We start from the raw sequence: 17,301 nt of genomic DNA on the forward strand, positions 1-17,301 counted from the left end.
TCAGTGATTTTAATTGAACCCTATGGGAGCCCGGTGATTAACATTGAACCCTATAGGTACGGGATGTTGTGTAAGTGCCACGTGTCATTGAAACCTAAGGATTGCGCCACGTGGCCCCTCCTCCCCACCAACCCACGCCCCGCACTCCGCAAAGCAAACTCCCTCCGCTTTCGATTGGCTAATCTTGCGACACGTGGCGCTCGCCGGGACCAATGGGAGCGTTCCTTTTGCAGTGAGGGACGGGGATGAGGGGTGGAGGGGAGGGGCGAGTGGTGGATTCCCCCCTCCCCGCATTGTGGACCAATGGGAGTCTCCCATTGGCAGTCCGAGGGGAGGGGAGAGTGGGGGACAGAAGGGATGGGTGAGTGGGGGATTTACTCTGTGCGGACCAATGAGAGCGTCCCATCTGCAGTGGGAGGGGCTAATCGGGGTGGAGGGGAGGGGCGAACCGGTGATCCGCAATTTGTCGACCAATGGGAGCGTCCGATCTGCAGTGGGAGGGGCTAGTGGGGGTGGTGGAGGGGAGGGGCGAGCGGGGGGGGGTGAGAGCCGCCATTGTTTAAGGAAGACGCGGAGTTGATGGTCTGGAGGAGTTGTCTCTGGCGCAGTGAAGACTGCAGAGTGGAGACTCGTAGAGTGTGAAGACACGTAGGGTGTGAAGACTCGTAGAGTGTGTAGACTGCACACTAGTAGAGTGTAGAGCCTAGTGTAGAGTGGTCTCTGCGTGTCGTGCTGCTGCTGCTGCTTGCCATGGCCTCGCCTCCGAAGGAGCACCCCGACCTCAAGGGCGGACATCTCCCCGCGGGTAGCGACACGGGCCGCGAGCCCTCCTCTCTGTTGTTGTTGTTGTTGTCAGCAACGTGGGGAGTGTTGTTGTTGTGCATAACGTGGAGTGTTGTTGTTGTGCATAACGTGGAGTGTTGTTGTGCATAACGTGGAGAGTGTTGTTGTTGTGTTCAGCAACGTGTGGAGTGTTGTTGTGGTCACGTGGGGAGTGTTGTTGTGCATAACGTGGGGAGTGTTGTTGTGCATAACGTGGGGAGTGTTGTTGTTGTGGTCACGTGGGGAGTGTTGTTGTTGTGACCAACGTGGGGAGTGTTGTTGTGGTCACGTGGGGAGTTTGTTGTTGTGGTCACGTGGGGAGTGTTGTTGTTGTGACCAACGTGGGGAGTGTTGTTGTGGTCACGTGGGGAGTTTGTTGTTGTGGTCACGTGGGGAGTGTTGTTGTTGTGACCAACGTGGGGAGTGTTGTTGTGGTCAGCAATGTGGGGAGTGTTGTTTTGTTGTTGTTGTGGTCACGTGGGGAGTGTTGTTGTTGTGGTCACGTGGGGAGTGTTGTTGTTGTGGTCACGTGGGGAGTGTTGTTGTTGTCAGCAATGTGGGGAGTGTTGTTGTTGATGTGGTCACGTGGGGAGTGTTGTTGTGGTCACGTGGGGAGTGTTGTTGTTGTCAGCAACGTGGGGAGTGTTGTTGTTGTGGTCACGTGGGGAGTGTTGTTGTTGTCAGCAATGTGGGGAGTGTTGTTGTTGATGTGGTCACGTGGGGAGTGTTGTTGTGGTCACGTGGGGAGTGTTGTTGTTGTCAGCAACGTGGGGAGTGTTGTTGTTGTGGTCACGTGGGGAGTGTTGTTGTTGTGGTCACGTGGGGAGTGTTGTTGTTGTGAGCAACGTGGGGAGTGTTGTTGTTGTGGTCACGTGGGAAGTGTTGTTGTTGTTGTGGTCACGTGGGGAGTGTTGTTGTTGTTGTGGTCACGTGGGGAGTTGTAGTTGTCATAGGGCGCTGCTGCAGCTCCCCGCTACGAACAGCACTTGCCCCAACAGCCTGATGGAGGCTACACGGGGGATCTTTGTTGTATGGCGAGGTGTTAACTACCTCGCCTGGTATGCAGGAGGTCGTGGGTTCGATCCACACCCTGTGATGACGCCGGCTGCTTCTACTGTGTAGTTGGAGTCTGCGTCTCTCTCGCTACCCGTGGTCGCGTGGATTATCACACATCTAGATGATGATTTGGCTGCCGTGTTCTACATTCACACGTGGTGATGATGATGATGATGGTGAAGATGTCAGCCACTTGGTTGAGCTGTCATTTGAGATGGCCAGGTAGCTTCTGAAAACCATCTACTTAGCTCGGTGTGCCTTACCTGGTAACGTAAACAAATAAATAGTTTTTATACCCATAGACTCGCACAGAGATGTATAGATTCTTACTGAGAGCCATAGATTCGCACTGAGAGCCATAGACTCACACACTGAGAGCCATAGACTCACACACTGAGAGCCATAGACTCACACACTGAGAGCCATAGACTCACACACTGAGAGCCATAGACTCACACACTGAGAGCCATAGACTCACACACTGAGAGCCGTAGACTCACACACTGAGAGCCATAGACTCACACACTGAGAGCCGTAGACTCACACACTGAGAGCCGTAGACTCACACACTGAGAGCCGTAGACTCACACACTGAGAGCCATAGACTCACACACTGAGAGCCGTAGACTCACACACTGAGAGCCATAGACTCACACACTGAGAGCCATAGACTCACACACCGAGAGCCATAGACTCACACACTGAGAGCCATAGACTCACACTGAGAGCCATAGACTCACACTGAGCCATAGACTCACACACTGAGCCATAGACTCACTCAGAGAGCCATAGACTCACACACTGAGAGCCGTAGACTTACACTGGGAGCCATAGACTCACTCTGAGAGCCATAGACTCACTCTGAGAGCCATAGACACACACTGAGAGCCATAGACTCGCACACTGAGATCCATAGACTCGCACACTGAGAGCCATAGACTCACACACTGAGAGCCATAGACTCACTCTGAGAGCCATAGACTCACTCTGAGAGCCGTAGACTCACTCTGAGAGCCATAGACACAGAATGAGAGCCATAGACTCAGACTGAGAGCCATAGACTCAGACTGAGAGCCATAGACTCAGACTGAGAGCCATAGACTCAGACTGAGAGCCATAGACTCAGACTGAGAGCCATAGACTCAGACTGAGAGCCATAGACTCAGACTGAGAGCCATAGACTCAGACTGAGAGCCATAGACTCAGACTGAGAGCCATAGACTCACTCTGAGAGCCATAGACACACACTGAGAGCCATAGACTCAGACTGAGAGCCATAGACTCAGAATGAGAGCCATAGACTCACACTGAGAGCCATAGACTCACACTGAGAGCCATAGACTCACACTGAGAGCCATAGACTCACACTGAGAGCCATAGACTCACACTGAGAGCCATAGACTCACACTGAGAGCCATAGACTCACTCTGAGAGCCATAGACTCACTCTGAGAGCCATAGACTCACTCTGAGAGCCATAGACTCACACTGAGAGCCATAGACTCACACTGAGAGCCATAGACTCACACAGAGAGCCATAGACTCACACTGAGAGCCATAGACTCACACTGAGAGCCATAGACTCACACTGAGAGCCATATACTCACACTGAGAGCCATATACTCACACTGAGAGCCATAGACTCACACTGAGAGCCATAGACTCACACTGAGAGCCATAGACTCACACTGAGAGCCACAGACTCACACACTGAGAGCCGTAGACTCACTGTGAGAGCCATAGACTCACACAGAGAGCCACAGACTCACTGAGAGCCACAGACTCACACTGAGAGCCACAGACTCACACTGAGAGCCATAGATTCACACTGAGAGCCATAGACTCACACTGAGAGCCATAGACTCACTCTGAGAGCCATAGACTCACACTGAGAGCCATAGACTCACTCTGAGAGCCATAGACTCACACACTGAGAGCCATAGACTCACAGTGAGAGCCATAGACTCACACACTGAGAGCCATAGACTCACACACTGAGAGCCATAGACTCGCACAGAGAGCTATAGACTCGCACAGAGAGCCATAGACTCACACTGAGAGCCATAGACTCACACTGAGAGCCATAGACTCGCACTGAGAGCCCTAGACTCGCACTGAGAGCCATAGACTCGCTCTGAGAGCCATAGACTCGCTCTGAGAGCCATAGACTCGCTCTGAGAGCCATAGACTCACACTGAGAGCCATAGACTCACACACTGAGAGCCATAGACTCACACACTGAGAGCCATAGACTCACACACTGAGAGCCATAGACTCACACACTGAGAGCCATAGACTCACACACTGAGAGCCATAGACTCACACTGAGAGCCATAGACTCACACTGAGAGCCATAGACTCACACTGAGAGCCATAGACTCATACTGAGAGCCATAGACTCACACACTGAGAGCCGTAGACTCACTCTGAGGCATAGACTCGCACAGAGATCGATTTGAAGGAGGAGACTTCGGCACCGCAGCGATGCGTCGCCACGCCTCCTCTGCTGCGCCTGATCCGTCTGGCCCCAGTCACCTGGGGGGGGGGGGGGGACAGAGGCCACCACTAATTCACTCTGCAACACAATTTTTGTTCCTGGGTACTGAGTGTTGTTTTCTTAATAGATTTTGCCTAAAAGTATAGAAAATGGATATTATTCCATTTGGAGTATGGATATTATTCCCCACAAACTTTGCTTTTGTTGACCAGGACTTTGTGAACAACACACGCATGCGCACGTTTTCTCATCGAAAATAGGTACATTTCAAAATATCACTGTCCTGGTCACAAAAGCAATAATAATAGCTATTTTCTGTACTTTTGAGGCGTAAGCAATTAGGAAATAACACTGACTACCCAGGGACAATTGTATTTGTTCCACAGTATATAATGGATATAGAATTAAGGCCATGATAGTCTTTTTTTGGTTTGGTGTTTAGATCGCGCGTTAATATAAATGTGGTGTCGTTAACTCTCCACCACAAAGCCTTGAACAACAAGTGCTGTTAGCGAGCAGCACCTGTGAAGGCCTGAACAGCACACGAGGGGGTGGGTGGCCAACACCACGCCCGACCGCCTTTGTCTCCCGAGTGCTAGCGATGTTTACTAACACACCGCTACACCAGATACTAATTTGAGGCTGAGTCGTGTGAGCGGGAATTGAACTCGGGTCGCCGGGTTCGTAGCGCTAATCGCTACACCACCGCTCCCCACCACCAGCACCACCACCCAGGCACGGCCAATCGGTTTACGAGTTCGGAACTAACCGGTTGTTGCATGGAACGATAAGAATGGGTATTCTTTGGGTCATTCTGTAAAGTCACGTAGATAGGATCAAAGAAATAATAAAAATAGCAAAATAACTACGACGTTTCGATCGCTAGACAAGCGGTCGCCATCAGGACGTCGTAGTTTGTTTTTTTGTATTTTCTTTGAACCTAGCTCCGTGACTTTACCGAAAGACCCAAAGAATATGAATTCCTGCAGTCACGAAAGCTTCAAGTCAAGAGATGAGATTGGGTGTTTTTACCCTTTCTGGCAATAAGATGTCCAAACACCGCATCAGGTTGGCGCATTAACCACACGTGGTTATTGTGGTGAACATGCAAACAAACATGGCTCTGGTAATTATGTTTGTACTCTTGGGTTTTTTCGGTAAAGTCACGTAGGTAAAAAATGAATAATAAAAATAATAGAAGAAATAATAGAAATGAAATAATAAATCACGACGTTTCGGAGGCAACACAAGCTTCCATCTTCAGGTGGAACCGTCACAGCATGATAGCTGTATCAAGTAAGAGAAATTCCAAGGAAACAGTATTTGTATATATACTGGTTGAGGGTGGGAGGAGCCAAGGTAGGCCCTGAATATTATTCTTTGTGAGGTTTGGTGCGGCTGAAGCACGCTGTTAGGAATGAGCCTTTGTTGTGTAACAACTAGTTTGTTGTGTAAACTAGTAACAACTAGTTTACACAACAAAGGCTCATTCCTAACAGCGTGCTTCAGCCGCACCGAACCTCACAAAAATAATATTCAGGGCCTACCTTGGCCTCCCACCCTCAACCAGTATATATACAAATACTGTTTCTTGGAATTTCTCTCACTTGATACAGCTATCGTGCTGTGACGGTTCCACCTGAAGACGGAAGCTTGTGTTGCCTCCGAAACGTCGTGATTTTTATTTTATTTTTATTTTACTTTTATTCATTTAAATTTTTTACCTACGTGACTTTACCGAAAAAACCTAAGAATATGAATCCTTGCAGTCACGAAAGCTTCAAATGTAGGATTATGCTTGTGTTGCGGCGCAATGTACGACTCCGTGGCAGCTTCCGTTAGGGGCTCACGCCAAGTTTGTTAAGGGCTTACGCCGAACCATAACCCCCCTAGCCTCTAACTCCCCATGGGACAGGGGACTGTGATCCCTACAACCCCGGCTAACTCGGCTGTCCTCCCTGCCCCGGACTACCTCAACCTCGGCCGGTCGGGAGGAGTAGCCTCCACTAGCCTCGTGTGAGGATCAACTACCCCGAGTCCCCACTCCTACCCCCGACGAACCCCGGTTACATCCCGGGTCCCCCTTTAAATACCCCCCCCCCTCCGGGGGCATGACGTCACCGTGCCCTGCGTCACTGCCTGACGTCACGTTCTGCGACGCCACTCTCTCCGAGGGCAGAGGCGTGACGTCACCCACTACTCCTCTACACTTGCATTGTTTTTGAAGCCGATTGGCCTACACCAGAGACGGCCTTCTTTAGGGCCGAGTCTCATCAGTGTCGCACCAGGCAATGCCAGAAGGTGAGCAGTACAAGGACAATGCGCGATCATAGCATTTCTAACTCGGGGTGAGCCGCTACATAATGGGACCCTTGCTCTACTTTGATACTGGCAAAAGGTCCCATTTTATATTCATAAACTTACGGGACAACGGCTGTGAAAGAGAGCCTCGGCTCCATCGGATTCTATATCCGAAAGTAACGTACGTGACTTTTCCGAAAGAACCAAAGAGTGTGGATTCCTGCAGTCACGAAAGCTTCAAATAAATATCCTGATTCTGATGTTGCAATGTGGGGGGGGGGGGGGGTGTAAAGCGGAGCATGCGACAACGCCATGAGATGGCCTAACGCAGGGCCTGAACAAAGACTGAGGGCGCACGAGTGTGGGTAGCATCGTCTAGAAGCATCATCCAGTGCCTCCTTGTGTCATGATGATGATAATGATGATGACGACGACGACGATGACGACAACTATGACAATGACGACGATGATGACAATTGTAAATGTTGTGGATTTGCTCTCCAACACACCGGTGTGCTGTACTAGTAACGAATTGGCACGTTCTGTTTACGTGGCACTAAACTTTACTAATAGGCTATGTCGGGTGGTGGCGGGCTTAACGACACATTTATATTTTTATTCGATCCAACCCAAAAAAACCTCTTATAGGTGATATTGGTCCATCCGATCCGTCCGATGCTCGTGCCTTGCGTGAGGGGGCAACGCTGTGTCCCCCGTACAGATGGGAACGGATGGCGATTCAGTCGACTGCCTGAAGCGCCTTGCTGGCAGTGAGTGAGATGGAACAGATGGAGATTGGTCCACACACGGGTAGAGGGGGAGTGAGATTGAACAGACGGAGATTAGTCCACACATGAGTATAGAGTGAGTGAGATGGAACAGATGGAGATTTGTCCACACACGGGTAGAAGGGAGTTAGATGGAACAGATGGAGATTAGTCCACACACGGGTAGAGAGTGAGTGAGATGGAACAGATGTAGATTAGTCCACCCATAGGTAGAAGGGAGTGAGATGGAACAGAGGGAGATTAGTCCACTTACGGGTAGAAGGGAGTGAGATGGAACAGATGGAGATTAGTCCACACACGGGTAGAGAGTGAGTGAGATGGAACAGATGTAGATTAGTCCAGCCATGGGTAGAAGGGAGTGAGATGGAACAGATGGAGATTAGTCCACAAACGGGTAGAGAGGGAGTGAGATGGAACAGATGGAGATTAGTCCACACACGGGTAGAGAGTGAGTGAGATGGAACAGATGTAGATTAGTCCAGCCATGGGTAGAAGGGAGTGAGATGGAACAGATGGAGATTAGTCCACAAACGGGTAGAGAGGGAGTGAGATGGAACAGATGGAGATTAGTCCACACACGGGTAGAGAGTGAGATGGGGAGAGTTTGCTTGTGGGTTGGGGTTCATCACCACCATGGGCACGTGATCGCCGTGTAATGACTACCGGACACGGTGATCTACAACATCCCTGTGTGAGTCTGAGTCTCTTTGCGAGACTGGCTCTCAGTGTAAATCTATACATATCTGTGAGTTTATGGGTCCCTATGCAAGTCTATGGCACTCACTGTGATTCTAAATAGCTCTGTGCGAGTCTATGGGTCTCTTTGCTAGTCTCTGGCTCTCAGTGTGAATCTATACATCTCTGTGCGAGTCTCTGGGTATACACAAAACTATGCTTACGTTACCAGGTAAGGCCCCATCTGAGCTCCGCAGATGGGTACATCCCGGCAGCGACCCAACGTACAGTATCGTACCTTGTACGCTGCTGCGTTTGCCTGCCGCGCGAAATTAAAAATATTTTAACAATTTTGTCGTATCGCTATCGCCGTCGTAAGACCTAAATATCGTAAGTCAGAGCATCGTAACTCGGGGACTACCTGTCTTCACGAGAGGCATCGGGGGTCGGGATCGAGCGCCCACCTGGCAAGGGAGTTAACATCTCGCGTGCATTCCATGGACTGCGAGTGAAGATTGTGTAGTGGGGGGGGTGGAGTGGTGGCGCAGCGGTTAGCGCCGCACTGCGCTACCCGGCCTCATTTTCGATTCATGCTCGCGGCCAGCGGTAAATATTCGAACCGGTCCCGGGCCTCCTCTAGGTCGACTCAGCCGTAAATGAGTACCAGTTGCGGTGTGTTGGCCACTCGCTCCCCTCATGTGCCGTGCTGGCCTTAATAGGTGCTGCTCGCGAACAGCACTGCCCATAGACTCAACACTGCCCCATAGACTCAACACTGCCCCATAGACTCAACACTGCCCATAGACTCAACACTGCCCCATAGACTCAAGACTGCCCATAGACTCAACACTCCCCATAGACTCAACACTGCCCCATAGACTCAACACTGCCCCATAGACTCAACACTGTCCCATAAACTCAACACTGCCCCATAGACTCAACACTGCCCCATAGACTCAACACTGCCCCATAGACTCAACACTGCCCCATAAACTCAACACTGCCCCATAGACTCAACACTGCCCACAGACTCAACACTGCCCATAAACTCAACACTGCCCCATAGACTCAACACTGCCCACAGACTCAACACTGCCCATAGACTCAACACTGCTCATAGACTCAACACTGCACCATAGACTCAACACTGCCCATAATAGACTCAACACTGCCCCATAGACTCAACACTGCCCATAGACTCAACACTGCCCCACAGACTCAACACTGCCCATAGACTCAACACTGCCTCATATACTCAATACTGCACCATAGACTCAACACTGCCCATAGACTCAACACTGCACCATAGACTCAACACTGCCCATAGGCTCAACACTGCATCATAGACTCAACACTGCCCATAGACTCAACACTGCCCATCGACTCAACACTGTCCATCGACTCAACACTGCCCCATAGACTCACCACTGCCCCATAGACTCAACACTGCCCCATAGACTCAACACTGCCCCATAGACTCAACACTGCCCCATAGACTCAACACTGCCCCATAGACTCAACACTGCCCCATAGACTCAACACTGCCCCATAGACTCAACACTGCCCCATAGACTCAACACTGCCCCATAGACTCAACACTGCCCCATAGACTCAACACTGCCCATAGAAACCTCATTTTCCAGTAAAAAATATGATAATTGTTTTTTTTATCCTTTTATCTGGCAACAAAACGGACACCTTTTTTACAAGGAGTCATGTTTGCATAGACCACAATACCTGCAGTCATAATGCAAACAAAAAACATAACTCTGATCATTTATGCACTGTCCTTGAAGTTGATTGGTCCACACCCGAGACAGCTTTACTTAGAGCCTAGTCTCACATGGTGTTGGATCAGATGACGCCAAAAGGCGCACAACTCGGACAATGCACCATCAGAGTATGAGAGCTCGGGGTAAGCATTTACACCATTGGAACCTCATTTGCCAGTAAAAAATATGATAATTGCATACATTATCAGAGTTATTTTTTTTGTTTGCATTATGACTGCAGGTATTGTGGTCTATGTAAACATGACTCCTTGTAAAAAAAAGGTGTCAGTTTTGTTGCCAGATAAAAGGGTAAAAAAACAATTATCACTGCCCATAGACTCAACACTGCCCCATAAACGCAACACTGCCCATAGACTCTACACTGCCCAAAGACTCAACGCTACCCCATAGACTCAGCACTGCCCCAAAGACTCAACACTGCCCATAGACTCTCAACACTGCACAAATACTCGGCACTGTCCATAGACTCACCTTGAGCTAAGGCTTGAGCGCCGTATCGACTAAGCACAATACGTAAGATAAGACTGCGATCGTTATGGGCGGGGAGGCGGTGTGTGTGGAGCCAGATGGGCCTTCTTCCCAGGGCGGTTGGGAGCAATCGATGCCGGGGCAACGGCGTTGTCGTAAATCGGCGGTGGCGATGCAAACGTTCGTCAACAGTGCGCTCTATTTTAATCCACTTTACGTTCCTCTCCCGCCCTTCTGCATCTCTCCCCACGTCTCCACCCCCCCACCGCATCTCTCCCCCCCCCCCCCGTCTCCTTCTGCGTCTCCCTCCGCATCTCTCCCCCGCATCTACCCCTATCTCCCTTTCTACCCCCTTGTCTCCCCCTGCATCTCCCCACCCTCCACGGCTACCCACGTCTACCCCCGTGTCTCCCCCTGCATCTCCTACGCCCCTTGTGTCTCCCCCTGCATCTCCATTTCTCCCTCTGTCACCCACCCCCCACCCCCGTCTTTTCAGTGAGAGCCGGCGGGATGCGGATCGTGCAGAAGCACCACCCTGGGGCCCCCGCGGCACCCGTCCCCAGCAAGCCGGACGAGCACGGCGAGGAGGAGGAGGAGGAAGAGGAGACGCCCGCCCCGTACGGTCACAGCACGACCACCACAGCACCACCACCCGCACCGCCAGTGCCGTGTCTCGCATTCGCCACCACCAATGAACATTGCCTCCCTCCAGGCCTGCCTCTAGTTTTGCCTCTAGGCCTGCCTTTAGCCCTGCCTCTTGGCCTGCATCTTGGCCTGCATCTAGGCCTGCCTCTTGGCCTGCATCTAGGCCTGCACCTAGGCTTGCATCTTGGCCTGCATCTTGGCCTGCATCTAGGCCTGCATCTAGGCCTGCATCTAGGCCTGACTTCTAGGCCTGCCTCTAACCCTGCCTCTAGGCCTGGGTCTAGCTCTGTCTCTAGGCCTGGGCCTGCATCTAGGCCTGCATCTAGGCCTGCCTCTAGGCCTGCCTCTAGCCCTGCCTCTTGGCCTGCATCTAGGCCTGCATCTAGGCCTGCATCTAGGCCTGCATCTAGGCCTGCATCTAGACCTGCATCTAGGCCTGCCTCTAGGCCTGACTAGGCACTTATACCATTACCTTGTCCACTACCACCACCATCACCAACAACCACAATCGCCATTTGCCACTAAGTGGCGGTAACGTCACCAAGGCGCTTGTGCCAAGCTAGGTGCACTTTGAGACCACGTGACGTGTCGAAGGCCCACTGGCAGGAGGTCACGTGACAGACCCAGGTGCCATGGCTTGACTGCTGTACCAGGCTAGGTGCAGGACGAGGTCACAGGACAGTCCCATTTGCCATAGGTTAACTGGTGTGCCAGGCTAGGCACAGGAGGAGGTCCGGAACAGACCCAGGTGACATGGGCTGACTGCTGTGTCAGGCTATGTGCAGCAGGAGGTCACAGGACAGACCCAGGTGCCATGGGTTGACCGACTGAGATGACTGGCAGATGTGCCACCTGTGCCCCCTAAATATCATCACAACCATGACCAGCACTCCCGGTGCCGCGTCTCACCCCTGCCGTGCTTATTGTCCCTCGTTTCAGGCCGGCGCCCAAGCCACCAGTCGTCGTCGTGTCCGGAGCCATCGCCAGGGTGAGTCTCAATTTCTCCACGTCTCCCCGACACAAAGACAGAGACCCCTCCCGCCCGTGTAGCCTCCTCCAGCAGGCTGTCAGGGCAAGTGCCTTTGGCAGTGAGTAGCAGCGCCTATGGAAGTCTGCCGGCACTGTGACGCACAAAGGGGGTGGGTGGCCAGCACCACGCCCGTTCGGCTTTGTCTCTCCAAGCGATGATGTTTACTCCACACCACCGCACCACGTACTCATTTGAGACCGAGTCGACCTAGGGGAGGCCCAGGACCGATTTGAATAATCGCCACTGGTGGTGGCCGTGAGCGGGAATCGAATTCTCGTTGCCGGGTTCGTGGCGCAGCGCGTTGACCACCGTATAGCCTCAACAGACTTTTGGGGAAAATGCTGTTAGTGAGTAGCACCTATGAAGGCCGGCACTGTGTGCCCCTGCGTGAGTCTCTGAGTCTCTAGATGTCTCTAAGCGAGTCTGTGGGTCCGTGTGAGTCTGTCGGTGTCTGTGTTAGTCTGAGTCTCCCTGTGAATTTGTGTCTGTGTGCGAGTCTGTGGGTATCTGTGTGACTCTGTGGGCGTCTTGAGCGAGTCTCTGTGCGAGTATCTCTGTGTGTGTGGCCTCAGGGGGATAAGGACTTCCCCTTGGGCTATGTGAGTCTCTGCGTGAGTCTCTGCGTGAGTCTCTGCGAGTCCCTGTGCGAGTCCTCTGTCTCTGTGTCTCTGTCTTTGTGTCTCTATCTTTGTGTATTTATCTGTGTGTATCTGTGTGTGCATGTGGTCTCAGGGGGATAAGGACTTCCCCCCAGAGGCTGTGAAAGTCGCTCACGAGAAGCCACAGCCCAAAGTGGAGCGCAACTGGGCAGCTCCTCACGTCAACGCACACATCCAGCAGCCTCGCAAGTGAAGGGCTCGCCACACACAAACACTGGCATTCACACACACACTGGCATACACACACACACTGACACACACACTGACATACACACACACAAACTGACATACACACACACACACTGACATACACAAACACTGACATACACAAACACTGACATACACAAACACTGACATACACACACACTGACATACATACACACACTGACACACACACTGACATACACACACATGGCCGCACACACACTGATACATAGATACATAGAGACATGTTGAGATGCACACACACACGCCCCACATACACACATACACTCGACCGCACACACACGGATACATAGAGACACACAGATGTGGACACTCGACCATACAAAGACCCCCGCATAGCCTTAACAGACTGTTGGGGGCAAGTGCTATCGGTGCTGGCACAACGCACTTACGCACGTACATACACAATCTTACACACACACACCTACCTTTACACACATACATGCAAGTACCTTTACACAGACACGCTTACCTACACATATACCGTTACACACACACATGCGTACTTTTACACACGCACATACGTACCGTTACACGAACACACGTACCGTTACACACGCACACACATATACCTACACACAGGCGTGCGCCCACGCTCTTTAACGGTTGCCTCCTGGCCTCCGTCACCGCCAGGGAGGCGTGGGGCAGTCTTTGGTTTAGCGACAGAAATTCCACGTCGTGCCCCCGGAAATATTATTTCCACCCCCCTCCCCCTCTACTTTTCTATCGCTCTCTTAATTCACCTTCCGAGTTCTGACGGAATACAGACTTTTTTTTACGTTTTCCATAACAGAGCTTTTATTTTTTGGTTGGGTTAGGTTGCGTAAATACAAATGTTGTGTCGTCAAACCCGCCACCACCCGACATGGCCAATTAGTAAATAGGTTTTGTCACGTGAACAGAACGTGCCTATTCTTTACTCGTACAGCACTAGTGTATAGTGTCGAGTATAATGTAGTATGTAGTGTATAGTAGTATAGTATACTAGTACAGAACTAGTGTATAGTGTCGAGTATAATGTAGTGTATAGTAGTATTGTGTACTATACTAGTACAGCACTAGTGGATTTACAATTTTACGTTTTGCCAGTAATCACAACAACCAGCATCATCAGGCAACAGCCAGATGTTGTGGATTTACTCTCCAACACACAACCGGTGTGCTGTACTAGTATACTACGCAACTTTACACGACACTACTATACACTTCACTCCACACTACACAACTATACACGGCACTCCACTCTACACTGCTATACACTACACTACGATACACTACACTACTATGCACTACACTCCACACTACACTACTTTATACCACACTGCTATACACCACACTGCTATACACTACACTACTATTTCACTAGTGCTGTAATAGTAACGAATTGGCAGGTCCTGTTTACGTGACAAACCCCTTACCGATTCGCTGTGGTCAGGTGGTGGTGGTGGTGGCGGGTTTAACGCTAACATTTGTATCTATGCGATGTAACCTAAAACACCTCTGTCATGGATGATATTGGGCGCAAAACCCTGCTGCATTCTGAAACAGATTTGTTTCTCTTCAGCCGCTCGGCGCCAAGTTGCGCGCCGGTTTATAGTCGTAGTGACGCCTCATAAATGCCGGCGTGAAGTTTGTATTTCTAAAGTTTTTGTTCGTTCTTGCGCTGACGACAATAATGATGATGGCGATGATAAGTGCTTTACGCTCTACGCTTTACTTGAACAATTATTCGCGTCTTTTTTTGCGCAATGTCAACACGCGAAGAACAGCCTGTTGCTGTTGTTGAATCTTAATCCAATCTCAATTCCCCCCCCCCCCCCCCCCGAGTCTCAACGACGCAGACTCCCAGAGTCTCAATGCAGATTGAGACCCGGTCTCCCAAAGTCTCAACGCAGACTGAGTCTCGGCAGTAGCCGTGTCCCGTGTCCCCCGTGTCCCCAAGCGAGCGCTGCCCCGAGGTGTAATTGGCCATCCCCCACCCTTCGGCTTTGTTCTTCACCCAAAGACGTCGCCGGGCTCATTGAGTCTCCACCGTCGGTCCAAGGGAGGGGGTGAAACGTCCGACACTAAATGAGCGACATATTTTTGTCCGTGCACACACACAACGCACATGCACCAACGCAGACCAGCGGCGGAGTTCAGTTCCACGGGTTTGGAACTGCAGTGCATCTGCGGTGGTGGTGGGGGTGATCGTCGTCGTTGTTCTGTGTTCTCTTCGTCGGTGCGATCGTAGAGAGAGGTGGCGGGGGGTGGTGCGGGTGGGTGGCCTTTTTACTGCGAACGTGGGGATGTCGAGCGAGAGAGGGCGCTCTGTAAATCGGGGACGGTGGACGACGAAGGGGGGTGGGGGGGGGGGAGTGAGGATCGCTCAGGGGGGGGGGGGCGTGGGGGGAGATGCTTTTCGGCATTGGTTGCGTGTCAAAACCGATCCTTTAATTTGTTTTACACCCCCCCGCCCCCGAGCTCCGATTTAACCCTTAACACTAAACGCCCAAATCGCAATGGAGGTCGTAGATGATCTGTTTTTTTTTGAGGCCGTGATGTCATTTCATTTTAATGCGAAACTTCCCACCGGGGACTCGTAACATGGGCTCCCCCCCCGTCCCCCCCCCCCGGTCTCCGAGCGATCGTCCAAACGGATCGACCCGAAGCCGCCCGTCGCTCCGTCGTCTCTTCTCGGCAACTCGGCCCATGGCGCGTTCGCGAACCGCCGCGTGCGCCTCCTTACCCCCCCCTCTCCCTGGATTCTGGCGCCGGTGAGAGGCCGTTGACATTTGTGACACCGTGGATTTCACAGCAAGCGCCGATGGCTCGGGCCGTTCGAGATTGAGGGTGGAGTTGGGAAGGGACCACGGCACTCGAGGGCTCGCAGCGGCCGTGTGCGTTCGCGCCCAGAGGGCTTTGAGAGGGCTTTGAGAGGTCGTGACCCCCGCCTCCCCCTTCCCCCCCCCCCGCCTCCCCCGCAGTCTGTGGGGGTTGTCCCCTTTGTGTTGTCGGACCACGGCGATGGCCGTGCCGGAATCGCGTTGCCAATGACCGCACGGGGATAGGAAAAAAAAAAGTTGTAATTGAAATAAAATTCTGCCGCGCAAAACCGAAACCGTCGGAGGTGTTTTTTTGTGTCCCCCTTGCGGATAGCGGCCGTGAGGAGTGCCCGAAACGCCGAGTAACTTGATGCAGGAAGCTGGCTTTAGGGCTTGAACTATCATCATCGTCGCCAGCAGCAGCAGCAGCGGTCCGATGCTGCACCACACGCGCTACGAACCCGGCAGAGACCCGAGTACGATTCTCGCTCGCGGCCACCAACACCAGTGGCGATTATCTGAACCGGTCCTGGGCCCCTCCCCTAGGTCGACTCGGCCTCAAATGAGTTACCTGGTGCGGTGTGCAGTAAACATCGCCACTGGGGGAGACAAAGGCGGCCGGGCGTGGTGGCTGGCCACCCACCCCCTCGTGTGCCGTTCCGGCCTTCGTAGGTGCTGCTAGCGAACGGCGCTTGCCCCAACAGTCTGCTACGCCATACGGGGGGGGGGATCTTTGTGTATGTTGGAAGTTCTTTTCGTGCAAGGCGTTGGGGGTGTTCTCTGGGTGTCTGCGTTTTCCTGCCTGCTTGTATAATGAACGCAGCTCGTTAATTGGCCCGCAAACGTCTCCAATAACAACCCAGTGTAGCAGCAGCAGCAGCAAGACCGTCATTGAGGGTCCCACCACTCGGTAGCGTGGCTGTTTCCTGAATAAATGATCATGAATAGAATATCGATTCAAATGTATCTATGTATCTGTTCGCCTTTTGGCGTTCCCTGGTCTGACACTGGTGAGACGAGGCCCTCAAGGAGGTTGCTGTCTGGTGTAGACCAATCGGTTTAAAGACAATAACATTGTTATCAACGCATGTTTCCATGTTCACAAGTAATGTGTGTGGTTAATACAGAACTAAGTTCCTTGCGAAAGCTAGAATCCATTTGGTATTTGAGCATCTTAACACCTGTTTTATTGCCAGAAAGGGTTAAACCTATTCTAATTTTACACGCTTTTTATTAACTCACTTTGTTGTATCCTCAAATCTTTTAACTCAATTTTACCCACTTCCCAATGTGGTATCGACTGCAAACTTGGTATACCTATGTCATACCGATGACAATACCATATTCTATCATTAAAAATAAATAAGATATTTTTTAACATTTTTTTTATGTTATGTTTCGGCTTTGGTCTAATTGTCCACGCTCAACTGACGTTGGCTGTAAATCACCACGGTCCCTTACGCTATGGCAAGCTTCGGGGCCAATTGCTGGAGTCGTGGAGTTCTTCCATTATTAGTACGGTACATTTCATTAAAGCGT

General features: G+C 51.5%; 1 protein-coding gene across 2 annotated transcripts; it reads left to right on the plus strand.

Moving 5' to 3' along the window:
* Positions 1-542: 542 nt before the first annotated feature.
* On the plus strand, positions 543-16,052 carry LOC133339740 (death-associated protein 1 homolog). Of its 2 annotated transcripts, XM_061547902.1 has the most exons (5): positions 543-805; positions 10,896-11,016; positions 11,984-12,032; positions 12,807-12,936; positions 12,973-16,052. In XM_061547902.1, the coding sequence occupies exons 1-4, from the start codon at positions 751-753 to the stop codon at positions 12,924-12,926; spliced, it is 345 nt and encodes a 114-aa protein (XP_061403886.1). In that variant the 5' UTR covers positions 543-750; the 3' UTR covers positions 12,927-12,936; positions 12,973-16,052. The 2 variants fall into 2 exon arrangements, with proteins under 2 accessions (XP_061403886.1, XP_061403884.1); XM_061547900.1 differs by having other exon boundaries at positions 12,807-16,052.
* Positions 16,053-17,301: the final 1,249 nt, after the last annotated feature.

The sequence above is a fragment of the Lethenteron reissneri genome, unplaced genomic scaffold, assembly GCF_015708825.2.
Source record: "Lethenteron reissneri isolate LAM-NWPU_2019-01 unplaced genomic scaffold, ASM1570882v1 scaffold_215, whole genome shotgun sequence".
NCBI lineage: Eukaryota > Metazoa > Chordata > Hyperoartia > Petromyzontiformes > Petromyzontidae > Lethenteron > Lethenteron reissneri.